The 21,884-nt window shown below is 44.7% G+C and overlaps 1 protein-coding gene across 2 annotated transcripts in view; it reads left to right on the forward strand.

Moving 5' to 3' along the window:
* The window catches only part of SUSD3 (sushi domain containing 3), a 106,245-nt gene that overhangs the window by 40,197 nt on the left and 44,164 nt on the right, over positions 1-21,884 (forward strand). For both annotated transcript variants that reach the window (XR_012231856.1, XM_073574193.1), the window contains exon 2: positions 18,174-18,362. Coding sequence is in view for 1 of the 2 variants with exons in the window: in XM_073574193.1 (XP_073430294.1) it covers positions 18,174-18,362 (189 nt within the window). In the remaining variant the exon portion in view is untranslated. The remainder of the gene's footprint in view (positions 1-18,173; positions 18,363-21,884) is intronic.

Genomic DNA, 21,884 nt, shown 5'->3' on the forward strand with positions numbered 1-21,884 from the left:
AGTGGGTCTGTTGTGAGTTCATTTTCCCCTTCATTACTGAGGCCCGAGGAACTCCCTCTTCTGGTAAAAGAAGGTAGTGAGCCTGATTGTCAAACACCTGAGGCTGATGATTGTGACTGGCTGAGTGGAGTTACGGACTGGATATAATGCTGCCGACGCCCTTCTGCCCTGCCGGTGATTTTCTCTGTGGGATCCTTGGAGACCAGTCTGAATTCCTTCTCCTCCAAAGCTAAGTTTGCTGCTCGGCCTTTTGCTTTTGTGCTTTGACTTTGTTTTTGCTTTGTTTTTCTGGATTTCTGCCATTCCCTGCTGGGGTGTGCTGAATTCATTTAGCTCTGTCTTCTGAAAATACCTGAGTGCTGATTCAGTTTTTGAAGCCTAGCTGCTTCAGGGCCTTTTTCATATCAGCTGGTTGGCTTATGTCTTTGATAGGGTTTTGGCAGATTGCAGACAGCAGCCTTCCTGTCCCTTTCCTATCTAGGTAGTTTTGGGGCCCCGTTTTTGCTCAGTCTATCTTTCTGTCTGTATTAGTATTTTCATCTTGCTTCACCGTCATTATATGTTGGGGGCTGCCTATTGCTTTGGGGTCTGCTCTGGGGCAGTTTAGATTTCCCTTTCTGTCTTTAGGCTATGTAGTCCTCCGGCTGTGATCGAGGGGCCTAGGGCATCATAGGAGCCCCCCACGGCTACTGCTAGTTGTGTTGATAGGTTCAGGGGTCTTGCAATCTGATAGTTGCCAACTTCTCTGGTTTTCTGGACTTAGCTTGTATTTCTGCTTTTGCCTCCTACGGTGACTCATTCATAACAGAATCATCCGCCTTACCGCAGATTCTAGGGTACTCAATAGCAGGAAAGAATTGTAAAAAAAAAAAAAAAAAGGTGTGTATATTTTTTCCTCTATATCTCTGAGGCCGTAGGGGGAATTTTTTTTTTTTCTCTCAATGGAGATAAAGCAATTGTCTGATCGTGTGGAGCAGCTCGCTGCGGAAGTGCGGGGAATTTCCGCCTACCTTGCTCATTCACATGCTGCTGAACCAAAGATTCCTACACCTGATGTATTTTTTGGGGATCGGTCTAAATTTTTGAATTTCAAAAATAATTGTAAATTATTTTTTGCCTTGAAGCCTAACTCGTCAGGGAGCTCCACGCAGCAGGTTAAAATTGTCATCTCTTTGCTGCGTGGCGATCCCCAGGATTGGGCGTTTTCTTTGAAACCAGATGATCCTATTCTGACTAATGTGAACGCATTCTTTCAAGCTTTGGGGTTGTTGTATGACGAACCTAATGCCATTGATCAGGCTGAAAAGACCCTGCTGGCATTGAGCCAGGGTCGTGATTCTGCAGAATTGTACTGTCAAAAATTCCGAAAGTGGGCAGTACTTACTACCTGGAATGATAATGCCTTGGCTGCTCTCTTTCGGAAGGGGTTGTCAGAAGCCGTAAAAGATACTATGGTGGGATTTCCTGTTCCCTCTGGTCTTGACGATTCTATGTCATTAGCCATTCAGGTTGATCGGCGTTTGCGCGAACGCAAAGCTGCTCGAGAGGTGTTGCCACCTGTTGAACAAATGTCTGAACCTATGCAATGTGATAGAGTTTTTTCCAGAGAGCAGCGTCAGGAGTTCAGAAGGCGTAATAAGTTGTGTTTTTTCTGTGGAGATGCCTCGCATATTATTTCTGTCTGTCCCAAACGAGAGAAACGCTTTGCACACACGTTTTCTGTTGGGGGTGTTCAACCTAAGTTTCTTCTGGCTATTACTCTGATCTGCTCCCTGTCCACATTTTCCGCCAAGGCGTTTGTGGATTCGGGAGCAGCCCTAAACCTAATGGACTTGGATTTTGCTAAACGTTGTGGATTTCCGATGACACCTCTGCAGACGCCTATCCCTTTGAGGGGAATTGATGCTACTCCTTTGGCTAAAAATAAACCCCAGTTTTGGACCCAGGTGGTAATGCGGGTCGCCCCAGACCATCAAGAAAATTGCAGATTTCTGGTGTTGCATAATCAGCATGATACTGTTGTTCTGGGGTTTCCCTGGTTACAGATTCATAATCCAGTTTTGGATTGGAAATCTGTGTCTGTGGTGAGTTGGGGTTGTCGGTGTGCCTTTAGTGAGGCTCCGGTGTTTTCCACCTCTCCTCAGTGGCATGATGTTCCTGATTATTTGGCGGACTTTTATGATGTATTTAGTGAGAATGAGTCTGCGTCTCTGCCTCCTCATAGGAGTTATGACTGTGCAATTGAACTGAGCCCGGGGTGTAAATTTCCCAAGGGTCGGCTCTTCAATTTATCTGTACCCGAGCACGAGGCTATGCGATCCTATATTAAGGAGGCGTTGGAGAAGGGTCATATTAGACCATCCTCGTCACCCTTGGGTGCCGTTTTTTTTTTGTAGCCAAAAAGGATGGATCATTAAGACCCTGTATTGATTATCGTGCCCTCAACAAAATTACTGTTAAATATCAGTATCCGTTACCCCTGATTTCTGATCTATTCTCCAGAGTTAAAGGTGCTTGCTGGTTTACCAAGCTTGACCTCAGGGGGGCGTATAATCTTATTCGCATTAAGCATGGGGATGAATGGAAGACGGCGATTAATACCCCGGAGGGACATTTTGAGTACCTGGTGATGCCTTTTGGGCTCACTAATGCCCCTTCTGTCTTCCAGTGCTTCATGAACGATATTTTCCGAGATTTTGTCGATAAATTTTTGATTATCTATCTGGATGATATTTTGATCTTCTCCAAGGATTGGGATTCTCATGTGGAACATATTCGGACGGTGTTCCGGATCTTGAGGGAGAATTCCCTGTATGTCAAGGGATCTAAATGCCTTTTTGGAGTACAGAGGATTTCTTTTTTGGGATTTATTTTGTCCCCGTCAACTATTGAAATGGACCCGGCCAAGGTACAGGCCATTCACGATTGGATTCAGCCCACTTCTTTGAAGGCCCTCCAGAAGTTTTTGGGTTTTGCTAATTTTTATCGGAAATTTATAGCAAAATTTTCTAGTATTGCCAAGCCATTGACTGATTTGACTAAAAAGGGTGCTGATGTGTTAAATTGGTCTCCGGAGGCTGTTTCTTCCTTTCAGGAGTTGAAGCGAAGATTCACCTCCACCCCGGTTTTGCGGCAACCTGATGTCTCACTTCCATTCCAGGTAGAGGTGGATGCTTCTGAGATTGGTGCAGGAGCTGATTTGTCCCAAAAGGATCCTGTAACATCTAAAATGAATCCCTGTGCTTTCTTTTCCCGAAAGTTCTCTCCATCTGAACGTAACTATGATGTGGGGAATAGGGAACTGTTGGCCATGAAATGGGCATTTGAGGAGTGGAGACATTGGTTGGAGGGAGCTAAGCATCAAGTCGTGGTCCTCACTGACCACAAGAATTTGATTTACCTAGAGTCGGCTAAGCGCTTGAACCCTAGACAGGCTAGGTGGGCCTTGTTTTTTACACGTTTTGATTTTGTGGTTTCTTTTCTTCCTGGAACAAAGAATGTCAAGGCAGACGCCCTCTCTAGGAGCTTCCTTGCTGATTCTCCTGTGGTGACCAAGCCTGCTACCATCTTAGGCGAAGGGGTAGTTCTTTCTGCCATCTCGCCCGATTTGAGACGTGCTCTGGAAGAGTTCCAGGAGGACAAACCTGAGCGTTGTCCCAGTGGAAAGTTGTATGTTCCTGACCAGTGGAAGAAGAGAGTGATGTCTGAAGTTCATTGCTCTGCTTTGGCTGGTCATCCAGGTATTTTTGGTACTAGAGATCTGGTGAGTCGGTTTTTTTGGTGGCCCTCCTTGTCTCGTGATGTCAGGAATTTTGTGCAGTCCTGTGGGACGTGCTCCCGGTCTAAATCGTGTTCTCGCTCTAGTGGGTTGTTGATGCCTTTGCCTGTCCCCAAGAGGCCATGGACCCATATTTCAATGGATTTCATCTCTGATATGCCTGTCTCTCAGAGGATGACTGTTATTTGGGTGATTTGTGATAGGTTCTCTAAGATGGTTCATCTTGTACCACTTCCTAAGTTGCCGTCTTCCTCTGAGTTGGTGCCCCTGTTTTTACAACAGGTGGTTCGTTTGCACGGGATTCCTGAGAACATTGTATCTGACAGAGGAGTGCAGTTTGTGTCTAGATTTTGGAGAACTTTCTGTTCCAGGCTGGGAATTCAGTTGTCCTTCTCCTCTGCTTTTCACCCTCAGACCAATGGGCAGACAGAGAGAACAAACCAGACCTTGGAGTCATATTTGAGATGTTTTATTTCTGCTGATCAGGATGATTGGGTTTCATTTTTGCCCTTGGCCGAATTTGCTTTAAATAATAGAGCTAGTTCTGCCACTTTGATGTCACCTTTTTTTTGTAACTTTGGGTTTCATCCTCGATTTTCTTCAGGGCAGGTGGAGCCCTCTGCCTGCCCAGGTGTTGACACTGTGGTGGAGAGAATGCACCAGATCTGGGACCAAGTGGTGGATAAGTTATCTCTCTGTCAGGAGAAGGCCCAGCGGTTTTCCAACCGACATAGGACCATTGGTCCCCAGTTTAAGGTTGGTGATATGGTGTGGTTATCACCAAAAAATATTGCTATGAAGGTGGCTTCTCCTAAGTTTAAGCCTAGATTTATTGGACCTTACAAGATTGTGGAGATTATTAATCCGGTCTCTTTTCGTTTGGCTCTTCCTGTCACATTTAAAATCCATAATGTGTTCCATAAATCTTTGTTGAAGAGGTTTGTTGAACCTGTTGTTCCGGGGGTGGCACCTCCAGACCCTGTATTGGTTGAAGGTAACATGGAGTATGAGGTAGAAAAAGTACTGGATTCCCGTCTGGCTAGACGGAGACTCCAGTATTTGGTTAAGTGGAAGGGTTATGGTCAGGAGGATAATTCCTGGGTCTCCGCCTCTGATATTCATGCCAAACGATTGGTGCGTGCCTTTCATCGGGCTCACCCTGATCGCCCTGGTGGCATAGTTGAGGGTTCGGTGACCCCTCCTCAAGGGGGAGGTACTGTTGTGAGTTCATTTTCCCCTTCATTACTGAGGCCCGAGGAACTCCCTCTTCTGGTAAAAGAAGGTAGTGAGCCTGATTGTCAAACACCTGAGGCTGATGATTGCGACTGGCTGAGTGGAGTTACAGACTGGATATAATGCTGCCGACGCCCTTCTGCCCTGCGGGTGATTTTCTCTGTGGGATCCTTGGAGACCAGTCTGAATTCCTTCTCCTCCAAAGCTAAGTTTGCTGCTCGGCCTTTTGCTTTTGTGCTTTGACTTTGTTTTTGCTTTGTTTTTCTGGATTTCTGCCATTCCCTGCTGGGGTGTGCTGAATTCATTTAGCTCTGTCTTCTGAAAATACCTGAGTGCTGATTCAGTTTTTGAAGCCTAGCTGCTTCAGGGCCTTTTTCATATCAGCTGGTTGGCTTATGTCTTTGATAGGGTTTTGGCAGATTGCAGAAAGCAGCCTTCCTGTCCCTTTCCTATCTAGGTAGTTTTGGGGCCCCGTCTTTGCTCAGTCTATCTTTCTGTCTGTGTTAGTATTTTCATCTTGCTTCACCGTCATTATATGTTGGGGGCTGCCTATTGCTTTGGGGTCTGCTCTGGGGCAGTTTAGATTTCCCTTTCTGTCTTTAGGCTATGTAGTCCTCCGGCTGTGATCGAGGGGTCTAGGGCATCGTAGGAGCCCCCCACGGCTACTGCTAGTTGTGTTGATAGGTTCAGGGATCTGCAATCTGATAGTTGCCAACTTCTCTGGTTTTCTGGACTTAGCTTGTATTTCTGCTTTTGCCTCCTACAGTGACTCATTCATAACATGGGTCTACCCAGATAATGTATGAAGTACTCAAAAAAATCTAATACAAAGATTAATACTCCAAAGCCAGACAAAGAAGAGATCCAAGAATTAAAATATATCAGTTTATTTCTGTTGAAAAAGAAAAACGCGTACACAAAAAAACAAGGTGTCTCAATAAGAGAAGACGTCACCACACAAAAAATTCTCTAGTAGTTCTTGAAAATAGAATATTTTCGTAAAATGGTACTTTAACCCCAATCAGGTCAATTAAGGTATTCTAATAAGGACAAGTAAAAGTGCAAGAAGTGTTAAAGTGCACAGTGCTATAAATCAAAAAATGTAATTAATCATAGAATCATAGAATCGTAGAGTTGGAAGGGACCTCCTGGGCCATCTGGTCCAACCCCCTGCTCAAAGCAGGATTCGCTAAATCATCCCAGTCAGATGTCTGTCCAGCCTCTGTTTGAAGACTTCCATTGAAGGAGAACTCACCACTTCTCGTGGCAGCCTGTTCCACTCATTGATCACTCTAACTGTCAAAAAGTTTTTTCTAATATCTAATCTGTGTCTCCTCCCATTCAGTTTCATCCCATTGCTTCTAGTCTTTCCTTGTGCAAATGAGAATAAAGTTGATCCTTCTACAATGTGACAGCCCTTTAGATATTTGTAGACAGCTATTAAGTCTCCTCTCAGTCTTCTCTTTTGCAAACTAAACATTCCCAAATCCTGCAACCTTTCCTCATAAGACAGGGTTTGCAGACCGGTAAGTGTTAGGCGTCGGGTTCCTGCAGCAGTTCAACAGGAATCCGGAGCCTCACAATCTGCCGTCTCCCATTGTCTTTCGACGGCAGAGGAGATTTCTCAGCAATCCTGGCTTCCCAGATGCTCTGCCCAGACCTGCTCTGTGGGGCTGGCTATTGCTGCCACCTTTGGGTCAGCAATGGCAATGCAGGCTGCTCAGCAGCAAATCGCTCCAGAGGCTAAGTCCTTCTCTCGCTCCACTGAGCGTGCTCACGAGACGATCTCCCATTGGAGATCGGGAGCCACATGTCCAGGTCCTTCTCCAGATCTGATTGGTCCATCTCAGGGATCTGGAAGCTTCTGGAAGGTCCTGGTCATAAAAGGTTTGCATGGCCACTCGGCCATGCGCTAGTATAGTCTCTAGTTGCTACTGTGTGAATGATGATGGATGCATGAACCTGCGATTGACTCATTAAGATCCCCTCCCTCTGATATTACGAGTGTGTATAGGTACTTAGCTATAGAGTCAGCGCCAGTCAGTGGCAAGCTACAAGCCACTACAGCATCCTCCACAGTGCTAGCGTCCGACAGTGCACCTGCTTCCGGGCATTGTCGACTAGCGGCAGTATCTGTCACCGCGCTGCAGTCTGCAGCTCCTCTTGGCGTCCGCAGTTGCGATGCCGCACGCACGGTAGGTCTAGACGGACGCAGACCCTCTGCCTAGGGCCCAGCTCCTGTGACCATATACCGTGCGTGCACTTCTCTGAGACCTGTGATGCTAACAGGCTCAGCCTTTTTGTGTTTTTCACCTAAGGCATCTCTGTGAGTAAACAGAGATCACTCAGCCCACCTGGGTGACGTTCAACCCGCGTGCGTAACACCGCCATATTGTACATCCGCCATTAGCTAGCAGCAGTGTTAACACCTGCACGGTGGACGCACTTTACGTTATTTTATATTTAGTGCGTTCCGCCGTCCCTAACAGGTAAGATACGATAAAAAACTGTATCAAAAAGAATACTGTGGTATCACAAAAAGGTATACAGATGAAAAATAACATGATACATTAATGCTCAATATATAGTCACCTATAGTGCCATAAAGAATCCACTAAGAAAAAAATGGTGGTACAAGAGAATCAGGCTGCTAATGACAGTTACAGACATCCCATCATTGAATGCTAAAGCCGTTCCTAATCCATACAGTGTGGAGGGATATAAACAATAGAATAGGTCAAAGCATAATAATCAGCAGCATATGCAGGGCTTCATTACTCGACAAAAGAAGGTGGTGGCGTCTCCTCACCCCGACGCACGTTTCGCCGCTGGCTTCTTCCGATGGCGGAAGATTGTCATATATGTATAAAAAAAACCATATACATATAAATATCAAAAGAATGATAGCACATGATAAAAAACATATAATGCAAACTGTGTGCAATAATATCTAAGTACTGTATATATAAATACTGAACTGGCAGCTATGCATCAATATTGTGATATAATAACAAAGGCAAAATTGCCATACAAAAAGTGATAGATGCAGGGTTGCCAGTGGTATGCCAAAGAGCAAATATACAGAGGGGGTACAAAAAGTATTCACATAATAAGAGAGTACATAAAACATACAATACCTTATATCAAAGCAGCTGGGGACCCACCACACCCGACGCGCGTTTTGCAACGAAATGCTTTATTCCACAATCATCAACATTAACAGAAATAAACACGTGAAATAGATCACTCTGTTTGCAATGACTCTACATAACATATGAGTTTCACTGAAGAACTGAAATAAATTACCTTTTTGATGTTTTTCTTATTTTGAGAGACGCACCTGTATACAGTTGTGCTCAAAAGTTTATATACCCCGGCAGAATTTTTTAAAAAGAGAAAACACAGTAGTTTGACAATAAATGGCTCCACCCAAACAATAGACATGAGTGGAGAAAAAGTTTTGGTGTTATCATTCATATTCTCTGAAAAAAAGGCCAAGAAAGCAAAATTCTGCCGGGGTATGTAAACTTTTGAGCACAACTGTATATGTGTGTGTGAGTATGTAAGAAGATTAGGCTGTTTATCCTACTTATATAACTTAAGATGTTATTTTTATCACTGAGTACAGTAATTTCATCCAGAGATGTGGCATAAGTGCTTCATAGTACATCTAGTACTATCGTTACCTTAGAGATATCTCTACTTTGAGCGCTCCTCTCCATTTTTTTTTAACCTTTATTACATTCTTTGAATAGCTAAAAGAGAGATTGTTTAACTTTTCTAGAAAACTTTTACAAGGGAGTCATGGAGTATTTACACTATGTGTTGGCTGGTCATACTGAATAATATTGGACCACCTGATGCTTCTGTATACAAGTTTTACGTTTTTTTAATCTCTAGTTCAAAATGCCAATGATAATCAGTCTTTCATGTCATAACTGCAAAATGTAACATTATAAAACCGTCAATGGATGCTACTATAAACAGTGGCATACAAAGTATATACATGTGAAAAATCTATGAACACCAATGTATACCAGCCCATAAGATGTCAAATGGACCCTATGGATATATTTGTGGATTTGCTAGATGCTTTGTGTTATGAATGGACTTTAAAGGAGATGTCCATTATGGCACGAAAGTCTGCAGTTGTAGTAGGGGCCCAGATTGGGGGGTGGTCCACTGCTTACTAAAATCAGACAACACAGACACGAGATGGAGGCAGCTTTTAGTTGTAACAGGTCCAAGTTTATTGGCTGTCCTCCTGACTACCGTAGCCATACACCGCAGCACCTTTACAGCTCTCCGTATCCAGGCTCGGGTACCTTCACCTTTCCTTCAGTCGTAGTGTCGTTCCTCGCGGATCTTTCGCTGGGGCTGTCCTAGACCAATCTACCTCCAGCGCTTCACCTGCCCGAGGTCGTCATCCAATCGGTTCCCCCGGGGCCTCATCATTCCTGCAGTTCGTTGTGTCAGGGCCACCCCCCTGACTGTCTCTTCCTGTCAGTCCCCCTGGTCGAGCTCTCCACCGTTGTCAGTCTTCTGCTCCTGAGCTCCTCCCGGGACTAGAACTCTCTGGAACCCACTCCTGTTCTATTTATCTCCCTCCTTGGGAAATCTTCTCCTGGGTTCCTATCTCCCCGCCCCCCATAACTAAGCGGTTTCTATAGCCTTAAGCTGCTGTCAAGTCCTAAACTACGCTCCCCCCTGCCATCTTGTGGTCAAATCCAAGTATTGCACTCCCTTTTATATCTTCCCTAGCTGTTACCCTTCTGTCATTGCCAATCTCCGTCTATAGTGCACAAACCGTCCCCTCCTACTTCCAGTCAAGTCTGTCCGTCAAGTCACCTTCCCCACACTGTCACTCTCTGTAACCGCAGACTTGTGAAACCTCATATTGTGTATAGTGCATGCTGTCAGGATTCTCCAGTGCCAGCGCCATGAGAGAGCAGTCATTTGACCGCAAGTATGTGATTTTCATACTCCAAGCCACATTCCGTCTAGAATTTTGAGCACACTCACAAGTGTATTGAGAAAGGCTGCACACGTCTAGTCGGAATGTGGCTGGAAGCATGCAAATCACATTCTTGCTCGCAGTTCAGGAAAATCCTGACAGCACACAGTGTGTGCGATGTGAGGATTCTCAAGTCTGCAGTCACCTAGAATGACTGCAGATATTTTTGCCAAACCTGGATAATCCATATAAGGCCTCTTTCACACATCAGGTTTTCGCCGTCAGGCGCGATCCGGCGCTTTTGACAGAAACCGGATCCGGCGAAATGCAATGCCGGATCCGGTTTCACCCACATTGACTTGCATTTGCGCTGGATCGCGCCGGATGGCCATGCGTTTCATCCGGTTTTCGCCGGATCCGGCAATGTGTCGCAATGTGTCGCGATCCGGCGTCTGGAAAAAACGTCTACTGTAACGTTTTTTGTCTCCGGCGAAAAAGCCGGACACGCCGGATCCGGCGCGTCCGGCTTTTTCACACAATGAAAGCCTATGAGCGCCGCAATGCGCCGGATCCGGCGAAAGCCGGATCCGGCGGCCGGATCCGGTTTTTTGGTCTGAGCATGCTCAGTAGCTCTGCCCACAAGACATATATAAAAGCAAGACAGTGGGACCCACAGCCACACCCAACATGCCACCCAAGAAAGCAACCAAGCGAAGCAGGAGAAGGCAGGAGACCACTGCAGCACCATCAGCACCACCACCACCCCAAATGGAGCAGCAAATAGAACATGCTGAGGAGGGGAGGCCAGCAGCAGATGAGAGACGGTAATTATCAAATCCCCCATTCCTCCAAACTAGGGCCATGGAATATCAAGATATTCATTGGCCCTTTGTTTCTCTTTATTCAACAGCCGCCAAAGAGATGCAGCAGCAGCAGCAGAAATGGCATCACTGGCAGCAGCAATACCCACAGCCATGGAGTCTGGCCATCAACAGGACAGCACATCTTCTTCTGGGAGCCCTCCCTCGCATCGTCAGCGTTTGACGGTAAGTTTTTATTTCCAAAATCCATCATCTCTGTAATATATGTCTATTCATTGCCTTTTATTTCAAAACAGGAATCACAAGATGAAGAGGAGCTCCCAGAAGAAGAAGGAAGGGGTGGACAGACGCTTGGAGTGGGCTCACAATTCGTAAGTTTTTTGCATCAAACGCAGAAACACAACATCACACTACACACAACACATAGAAAACAATGTTCTGCAGACCACACACAGCAAACAAATGCCTACATCCAAACTCATAACATTTTTTGTTTTCTTCTCTAGTCTTCCCAATCTGGTGCTCGGCCAAGAGGTCCTCGCAGTGCCTCCCAGGGTCGTCGGCGACAGCAACGCGGCGGTCACCAGCGTGTAAGTATAAATATTTTTGCTTTGTTTTTTGGCACTTTTTATTTCATTTCTTTTGTGGAGGCTAATTATGTTATTTTTGTCTTTTTCTTTAACAGCCTTCACAGCGTGCTCCCGACTCTGACGGTGAGGATGGAGGGATTGATGTGGACCGCCTCATCGATCTCGTCAGAGAAAGGGAGCCGCTCTGGAATATGGCTGACCGCCGCCACGCTGACCTGATCATTACCCGACGACTCTGGGAGGAAATCTGTTCTCTCCTTGTGGGCCGCTGGGAGGACCTCGAAGCTCGGGACCAGATTAAAGAGCGTAAGTATATATAGTAACGGTTGCTTGATGTAAACCAGTGTTTCCCGAACTCCAGTCCTCGTGGTCCCCACGGATCATGTGTTCAGGATTTCTATTTACTATTGAAATCCTGAAAACATGACCCCTGGGGACCATGAGGACTGGAGTTTGTGAAACACTGATGTTGTATACTAACCACTCCTTTCTCGTTTCAGGGAACAGAATTGTGAATCGGTGGCGGTCTGTGAGGGATCGTTTCAAGAAGGAGTTCAATAAAGAGATGCGGGCCCCGAGTGGATCTGGAGGACGCAGGAGCAAGTACAAGTACGCAGAAGCCCTGTCGTTTCTCCGGGAGACAATGCTCACCAGAAGGTAAATATTACACACCACATGTGAAAAAAATGTTAGATGTAACTTTTTTTTTTCAGCCAGGGCCATACCATGTCAGTATTTTAATTGTTTTTTTTTCTCTTTATTCCACAGCACGGTGAGCAGCACTCGGGAGCCTGCACGATTGGACCCTTCTGAGGCGATCCCTGAGGAGACCGGCACCGAGGGACACTTCGACCGCCCCGGTACATCTGCACCTTCCCTGCCTTCCCACACATTCGACCCATCTGTCCCATCCACCAGCACAGGAGCATCGTGGCCGCCTACATTACATGAAGCTGCTGGTGAGGAGATCGCTTTCCCTTTACCCCACCCTTCTGCCCCTGCCGCCTCTAGTACACCTGCGGGTACTGGGCGACAGCGGCAGAGGGGTCAGGAAAAGAGTTATGCGCCAGAGTTCTTGCATCTGAATGCATCTTTCCAGAACTGTCTAAAAGTCTTGTCAGAGCAAATCTCCGCAGGCTTTCAGCAGATCAACTCCAGCATTCTGGAGGTGAAGACACTTCTGCAAACCATGCATTCAGAAGCAAGATCTTCGCCAAACCACACCTTTTTCAGGTCTGTTGTGGAGCGCATGGAAACGCTCTCTCCTGCCCAGCAGATGCATGTAATGCATTCGTGCCACGGTGCTCTACAGCAGGTTACCTCCCAACCTCCACCTCCCACCACTGTAGTTCCTCCACCTGCACCCCCTCCAGCCACTTTCCATCCTCCCCCTCCTATTACATCTGCACCCCCTCCAGCCACTTTTCATCCTCCCCCTCCTACTACATACCAGCAACCTGCCCAGTACCAGCAACCTCCCCAGTACCAGCAACCTCCCCAGTACCAGTCATCTCCCCACTTCCAGCAACCTGCCCCGTACCAAACTCCTTCCCCGTACCAAACTCCTTCCCCATACAACTTTCCATCAACATCATCTGCTCCTACAGTCCCTGCCCAACCCTCCACTCCACCACCCACCACCTCTTCTGCTTCCCACATGTCCACCCATTCTGTAGTTTTTTCCACACCTTCACCTCTAACTGTTCCTTCCCCACCAAGATCCCAGTCCTCTCTCCACACACCCAGTGTCGAAGTGTCCCGCAGCCCCTCCAGCAGTATTTCCACCCCACAGTACACAGAATTGTAATGTGTGTTTTTTGTAACAAAAATGCCCATTGGGTTTAAAACCTTTCTAAAAAAGTTTTTTTGCACTTTAAAAACATTTTACAAAAAAAAAAAAAATTTAAATAAAAGTTAAATCATCGTTTCACAATGGTTGTCTGTCATTTCTTTCTGCGGCGAACTATGTTTTAAAAAAAGGTTAAATACAGGGTATTTCAAAGGTAAAAAGGTATTCAAAACCAGGTATATAACTGTGGGTAAATTTTAGCTTTTTGCCACAGTTGTGTTCCTGGTTGTGTTTGAAGCAAAGTATTTCACTTAAAAAGTTGTGTTTATTGTTGGTGATTTCCTACCAATGTACACAACTTTTGTTAAAAGGTGAAATACTTTGCATAAAACACAACCAGGTACACACCTGTGGCCTAAAGGTAAAAATAGTAAGACCATGACAAGATAGCCAACTTTGGTTGGCAAAGGTATATACTGTTGGTCCAGAAGGTACACAAGTTTAGGGCAAAAATCTCTCACACTCTGTCATCCCAGTGTACTCTGCCTTGAGGTGACATAAAGTATAGTGGAAAATTGTCCCTGAAACCGTCACAGAACTTCTAGTGGTAATATTTCCAATGACAACATCCATCTTCGCCAGTAACTTGCTCTTCTCTCCAACCTGCACTTTCTTCTCTACAACCTGTCAAAGAAGGGCTGTAGGAACATGCTATATCTAGTTTTCCAGTAGCCAATCCCGTTCGGAAGGCCACAAGGGTCAATTTTAAAAACCGGATCCGGCGTAATCCGTCGAAAAACGGATAGAAAAACGGATGAACCGGATGAGACGGATCCGGTTTTGTCTGTCAAGAAAAAGACAGATCCGGCAGAAAACCGGATCCGTCACATCCGGTTTTACTAAACATTTGCCGGATCCGGCGTTCCGGCACGACGCCGGATCGCGCCTGACGCCGAAAACCTGATGTGTGAAAGTAGCCTAAGTCTCAACCTTTGCTGCTTCATTTCATGAGTTGAGAAATTCTATTATTTTCTGTGCATATTATTTTTGAGCTACTTTTTAAGCTTTTCAGAGTTGTTTCTATTTCATCTTTCATCTGTAGCCCGGAGATACTCATCTTCCCCTTCATTTGTAAAAAAACAAAAAAAAAAGTGATCACACAATGGGGCAGATTAACTATTGGAAACACTCCACACATTCTGTTTTAAACTGAGCCAGAGGCGCATATGTTGTGCGCCACATTTATAGAGCATTTAAGAGTATGATCACATAAAGGGTTTTATTTAGATAATTTTTTAAGTCTTAAAAAATGTAATGTAAATAAGTTCCAAAAAAATCTAAATATGTTTTTTTTCATCTCTCGTTTAATTTCAATAGGAAATTTTACACTGCAAACGCTCCAACAACTGGCGCGTCACTTTTTTCAATGCATTAAAAAACTCACAAATAAAAGACACTGTATATAATTGGAACTCTATCCCATTGAAATAAATGGGATTATTTTTAGGAATATTTTCACTAGAGGATTTGAAGCGAAAGAGCAGAAATTTAAATTATGAAAACACAGGTTATACTGAATATTTTATCAGAAAACTACCGTATATTATAATATGTTCCGTTCCTCCTGCTGCCCTATAACTCGGTGCCTGCAGATTGGACAGCATTTTCAATGTGACAGGTTCCCTTTAATGATTGATGAGATTACATTCAGCTCTCATTTTATCCTCCTTGACATATATAGACTTCATTGATTCTTCCGCTTGACTCAATTAATGAAGCAAAATGTAATCTTACACATAATTACCTCTAACATATCTGATATAGAAGGGGATCCTTGAATAATTTTATGATGCCAAGTACATGGAAATGTCCCTATGGCAGGTCTAGTGTGATGTTCTCAGAGATGCGGACTTTATGTACTGTATATCCGCAATATACACTGGGCATTGCTGAATTACATTTTATACCTAACTGAGATGATATTAACAATGTATCTGTACTATATAAAAGGATTATCCAAGGCATAGTCCTGATATCAGCATGACATTGTTTGTAGCACAATGTAAAGTTGTTAAATGTCTGCTGACATTTCAATTTGACTAAATCCTAGAGATGAGTGAATCGATTTGCAGGACCCTGGTTCCCGACCAAGTCAGTATTCTATGGCTGCCAGAAGAGATCCCTGCAAATCTTCTCCATCCTGCCATCATACCGGCACCTGCCGTCATACTTGCCGCCATCCCGGCGCCTCTTCTGATTAGCAGGCCCCTCGCAATGTTGTGCGTATGTCACGCAACAAGGATGACTCTGCACCAGCCCTACAAATCAGAAGAGGGTCTGGGGATTCCAGCAGGTAAAAGCTGGCCTCCCATCCCCATCAACAACCCCCTCAAAAAGATTCAGTTGAATGGATCATAGTGCATTGGTGCAGACACAGAGGGACATGACTTCAAACTTTTAAAGCTAGGCAGAGAAACATGTAATGACACAGAAGTTTTTCCCCTACTGAAGCCCCTTAATGTTCTCGTCCACCATGATTACCCTTTCATGGCCTGCATAGATCATGATTCCCCAGGCACATAGTATGATACCCTCATAGTGAATTCCCCCACACATGCGCATTATGACTGTACAGCGCTCCAAAAACAGTATCATGCCACCATATTCACCTCCCTGCACATTATGGTGCAGCCAAGGTGCAAACACAGTATAAAGTCCTCACAATGACCCACAATATCATAGAATATTCCCACAGCCACCTAACACAGTATGATAAAAATAATATCTTTATATAGCGCTAACATATTCCACAGCGCTTTACAGTTTGCACACATTATCATCACTGTCCCCGATGGGGCTCACAATCTAAATTTCCTATCAGTATGTCTTTGGAATGTGGGAGGAAACCGGAGTACCTGGAGGAAACCCACGCAAACACGGGGAGAACATACAAACTCCTTGCAGATATTGTCTTTAGGCCGGAGTCACACTGGCGAGGAATACGGGTGCGTGAGAGGCGCAAAAAGCACGCATTAGACATGGACCAATGATTCTCTATGGGGTACCTCGCACCAGGCGTATATTTCTCCTCAGTATCCTACGCTCCGTGCCACTCGCAGCATGCTGCGATTGTCAGCGTACTACGGCCGTAGTACGCCAATGCAAGTCTATGGGTGCGCAAAAAATACGGATTACACACGGACCACACATGTGACCTGCGAGAAATAGGCACCCGGTGTCTTTTAGCAAAGCCGGCAATTCAGTGCACGATACAGTAAACTCACACTGACTGTTTTAATAAAGAAATGAAAGAATAGATATAGACACATAGAATGCATATACATATATATATATATATGCATTCTATGTGTCTATATCTATTCTTTCATTTCTTTATTAAAACTGTCATAGGGCTCCATTATATGTCCATTTTGCAAGCCTGCGAGAAAATCTCTCCATACGGATGCCATACGGATTACATACGGATGCTGAAATGCGCAAAATACGAGACCACACCTTGATTACGGATGACATACGGAGCACTGTTTAGGGGTCTGTCATCCGTATTACGCATGTAAAATACTGACCGTATTTTACGCAGGTTAGTGTGACTCCAGCCTTAGTGGGACTCCAGCGCTGCAAGGCTGCAGTGCTATCCACTGTGCCACCGTGCTGCCCATGGTGACCCCCCACACACAGTTTGAAGGCCCCACACACTATCATGGACCAAACAGTCCTCCACACACAGTATTACAGCTCCTACAGATGCCCCCATACACAGTATAATGCCCTCACAGCCCCCCACCCCTACAGTATGATGTCCCGCTTACAGCATGATTCTCCCACACTCACTTTATGATGGCCCCAACACAGTATTATGTCTCCACTGTCATCCATCACCCACTATCATGGCCCTCACAGCCCCCCACATACAGTATGATACCCCCACACAGAATGATGGCCCCCCACACATAGTATCAAAGACCTTCCCACAATGTGAGGCCCCTACTGCTCCTTACCCACAGTATGAGGAGGCTACAGCCTCTCTACACATAGTTTAATTCCTCCACAGTGCCCACACAAGCAGTATGATGGCCCACACAGACACCCACACAGTATGGTGTCCCTACAGCCCCCTGCAAGATTTGGTTCCCACCTACACACATTATGATGGCAGCCACAGCTCTCTACACAGAATAGATTCCTTAGAGACCCCTCAGGCCACACAGTATGATGGCCCCAAAATGCCCCTTCACAGTATGATGTCCCCACAGTATATTCCACCATACACTGTATGATGCACCTATTGTTTCCCCCCAACAAGTACTGACAGCATAAAAAGCAACAAAAAACAACTTCCCCGACATACTGCTCACTCTATGCAGCTTGTGCAGCAGGTGCGATCTAGCGATATTATCATGCTTGGCACGGTTTGGTGGTGTCATTGGCACCGGGTTCCCCAATTCACGTACTCCACAGCAGCTGCATTGTCTGCTGCAATTAGCGGCAAGCCACTGTAACCCCATTACACCCCCATTTTGTATTAGTGGTTGTAATGATGATCCCCCTTACCTCCTAGTTTATGGCTGCAAATCATGGAAAATAAATGTAGCAATGAAGACTTATATCCAATTCATCACCTATGGAAAACTGATTGTAATGGTTTATAGGGTTAATATTTCTTATGGTATTGTATTAGATTGGGGGTCCCATAGGTCGTACCCTAAACATGTAAAATTACAGTTATTATTACACAATAATCGCTTGCACTTACGAAACAAAGTAACAATGTGGCAAATCTACAAACGCACCGGTCACAACGTACGGCGTCAAGAGAAGAGGCCGGGAACATTTCAGATGGTTTGATAGAAACTTTCCGCTTAGCGTAGCATGAAACTACAGCACTTACAGATGACCTCGTATTTACCGGCGGCGCGCTCAGCCTACCTTTTATCGATTATCTGAAATCTTAGCAATCGTTGCAGCTTTTCTCTCTGCTTGTTTGCAGGTCAGTGTAAAAAGATTGTGCCGCCGGAGTCAGGCTCGTTACACATTCTGCACGGAAATGGTTCGTCAGTGGGGACAATTATCATGTTCCAGTGCTCCTCTTCATATCAGCTGGTTGGAGAAGACTTAACGACCTGTGTCTGGAAAGGAAACAGCACCTTGTGGACAGCCGGGGCGCCTTCTTGTAAACGTAAGGGATTTTTTTTCTACATTTTTTATTAGTCGTTGAGCGGTTCACTCCTGGTGTCTTCACGTGGTGGCCATGAGTTTGAGATTTAGGGAATGAAAGGATATTTTTCTACGGATGATGTTTATTCCCAATCCAAAGGGTAGAAGATAAATGTTTGATCTTTTTGGGCTCAATTTGCCGAAACACTCACTGATGACTCGGCTAGCCGTTCTTTTTAACTGTGGTCAAAAATGGATGCCAGTCCATTCATTTATTCATTTGCAGCCGCAGCTAAGAAGAAGAGAAGAACCAAACCCAAATTTAATGATTGTTAAAGGAACTGTCAGGCCATTAGAACCCCTCCGGGAACCTTTATTTGCCAAAACAAAAAAGGGAACTTGACTTCTGATACATACTGTCTAATCCTTAGGCAGCATGTACCAGGCACGGGCTGTATGATCTCAGTCCTATATGTTTAACTCTGAAATATTGCGGCGTTTCAATGTATGAGCCGCACTGGGGACTAGTCGGACAGGCTAGTCCCCGCCGGCTTCTCCCCGCCCCCTGCCCTGGAGTGACAGGTCTCTCATTGCTTGCATGTGTAGGGAGAGACCTGTCAGTCACTGACAGCGGGCGGGGAGAGGCCGCCGGGGACCTGCCTGTCCGATTAGTCTCCCGTGCGGCTTGTACAATTGTTTTTCTCTGAAACGCCGCAGCGATTCATAATTAAACATATATGGCTGAAATCGTACAATGTGTGATACATTCTGCCAGTGGATCAGCTGTCATGTTCCCTTTAAAAGAAGGCCGTGTCATAAAGTATATGGACATTTTTGGAGACTTTTTAAAAAATTTTTTTTTACTTAAATGCATATATTTTAGCTAAAAGTAATTGCAATTGTGTTTCATTAAAAATGTTGCAACGTGTGGGTTATACAGACTTTTTCTTTCACTGTACATTGCTGGATGCAGAATGAATGAACTAAGAATCCATAAGAGAGTTCCTTCTGGAGAGTTTTTAATTTTGCCTTTTTACTATACTCTTCTTAACTGATGTACGAGCACATGAAACTTTAGCTCAAGGTGGATGTTGTTTGTGGTTATAAATCAACTGAGAGGATCTCAGTAACAGACAGATAAAATATTTCAAAATGCTACTCAAAGTGCTCACTGACATTCTTAGTTAACTCATTCTGCAGCCACAATGTAAACAGTCAAATTTTGCAAAATTTTTAACTAAACCCAGTTACAATGTCTCCATAAGGTGTCCATGCCCTTTAACGCTGCCTGTGTGGTCACGGGAGAGGGAATGTGTGGCCAGATGGGGCTTTCCCAGGTAATAGCTTGTCTTGGTTTAGAGAAGCTGAATCCATCACAATCAACTGATCTCATGTGCAAAAGAAAACAGCTATTTCCAGAGGCAGTCCATCAATGAAAAAGGGTCGACCTCGACCATGTTCCCTTCCGGGAAAAAAAAATAGTGGAACCGTCAGGAGACCAGGAGACCAACATTCGAAGATATGGCATGGTGCTTTCCCAATACGGCAGACGCTTTGTTCTACCGAGGGACATCACCGTCAGACCCCCCTGTTCAAGCATTGATGGCTTTTACCAATATGTCATTATTACCCCAGACCACAAGCATACGCCAAACAACGTAGAGCAATGGGAGAGTGACCAACCTTGATTGTTAGGCTTGCCTTAAAATTAAAAAGAAATGTCCATGTCTTAATGCAAAGAAGCCAAAAAATGGGTTTTCCAAGAGATGAAAAAAAAAAAGCCAGTCCCCCAATGATCACATAATAATAGCCTATCATAGGAAAAGCACCCGTAAAAAGCATTAAAGGGGTTAACGGTAGCGCGGTGGAGACCTCGTTAAATAAACATGTTGTTGTTTATGGAGCATCATATTAAATAAGGTTGAAGGAAAGATGTTTATTCTTTATCGCTGACTCATCGGTTCTCTCCCCATCTGTCAGTGCTGACTGTAGTGCATGACGCAGGAAGGGTAAATGGAGATCAGTCAGATATTTGGAGATTTAAAAAAAAGCATTAAAAAAAATCACAGCTTGGTTACGGTAATTCTCTTTTGATAAAATGCAAAAAAAAAAAAAAAAAAAAAGTAATGAAACCTTTCGCTTTGATATTGATGGCCCATAGAATGCAACACTGCAAGGGGTATAGACAATGAAACATTGACCTCCCCGACGGCGGATTTCCCAGTGTAGACTTAGGTCATAATAGCTGAAAAAAATAAACACAATATTGTACAAATGAATAAGACAAGATTGCTACTATCTATTGGTTATACAAGAGGTTTCTCTATGTTTACATGTAATAACCTGTCTTTCATTGTACATTAAGGCTATGTGCACACGCTGCGGATTCACCTGCAGGTTTTTTCCGGGCGGATCTGCAAGTAAAACAGCAGGTAAAGTGACCTGCGGTTTTCCTGCGGCGTTGCCCTGCGGTTTCACACCTCTACTATGTTAAAGGTGTGAAACCGCTGCGGAATCCGCACAAACAATTGACACGCTGCGGTTTGTAAACCGCAGCAAAACCGCGCGGAAAAAAACACAGCATGTGCACAGCGGATTTGAAATGCCATAGGCTTACATGGTACTGTACCATGTCTGCGGAACTGCTGCGTTTCCGCAGGGCCAAAAACGCTGTGGAAACGCAGCAGAATCCGCAACGTGTGCACATAACCTAATAGCCTTTGTATTATATTAAGTACTATCTTTTTCATCTCTTTTATTTGCTTATTGTTTTCGCACCTGTAGTGTATAAGGGTCATTTAGGGCGAGTCTGGGACAGCCACCGCGGAGTGGGGGTGCCAAATAATCATATCTTTTAGGGTGCCAACCTCCACTGTCAGGAAGGGATAGCAGGCTAGCGTAGGGCTAGCGTAGGTTGTTAATGTATAGAGTTTGCAATTGTGTTATTGGACTAGGGGGGTGTTTTTTACCTCAATTTATTAAAGTTTCATGTTTTTAAAAGGGATTATATGATAGATGATTTTGCATCAGTTCGGCTCATCAAAAGTAGCACCAAGGATCTCAAAAGGTAAGAGCTTTGCAAGCATCCTTAGAGCGACCAGAGAGTACTGAGCTAGCCAATAGACTGATCCACCCAATTCCTATGCACAATTGAGTGTATCTTTTGCACCATGGATAAAACTTAGTGCAAGCAGCTTGAATTTATGATCCCTTCCTCACTAGTGGTGTTGGAGTAATGGTGTAAGAAATGCTTTTTTTTGGCACAATCTGGGTCCTTTGATAACTGTGGGATGGATCCTTGTACAGTAGAGCCTACCTAAACATTTGGTTTACGAAGTTGATCCCTTCATGGTAGCTGTTTATCCAATGGTAGAAGGACACTTTGAGAAGAAAAGTGCACTATGCCCCAATGGTCGTATAGTCATGGGAACATTGCAGCGAGTTTTCTAGCTTCATTGGTCTTCACAGGCTTAATCTTATACAGCGCTTCTGGGATGAGGTAGGATGACCAGTTCAGAGTTTTCTCACATCTAATTTGCGGCAA

Source organism: Dendrobates tinctorius, unplaced genomic scaffold (assembly GCF_039654945.1).
Source record: "Dendrobates tinctorius isolate UK_male_01 unplaced genomic scaffold, ASM3965494v1 ptg000038l, whole genome shotgun sequence".
Taxonomy (NCBI): domain Eukaryota; kingdom Metazoa; phylum Chordata; class Amphibia; order Anura; family Dendrobatidae; genus Dendrobates; species Dendrobates tinctorius.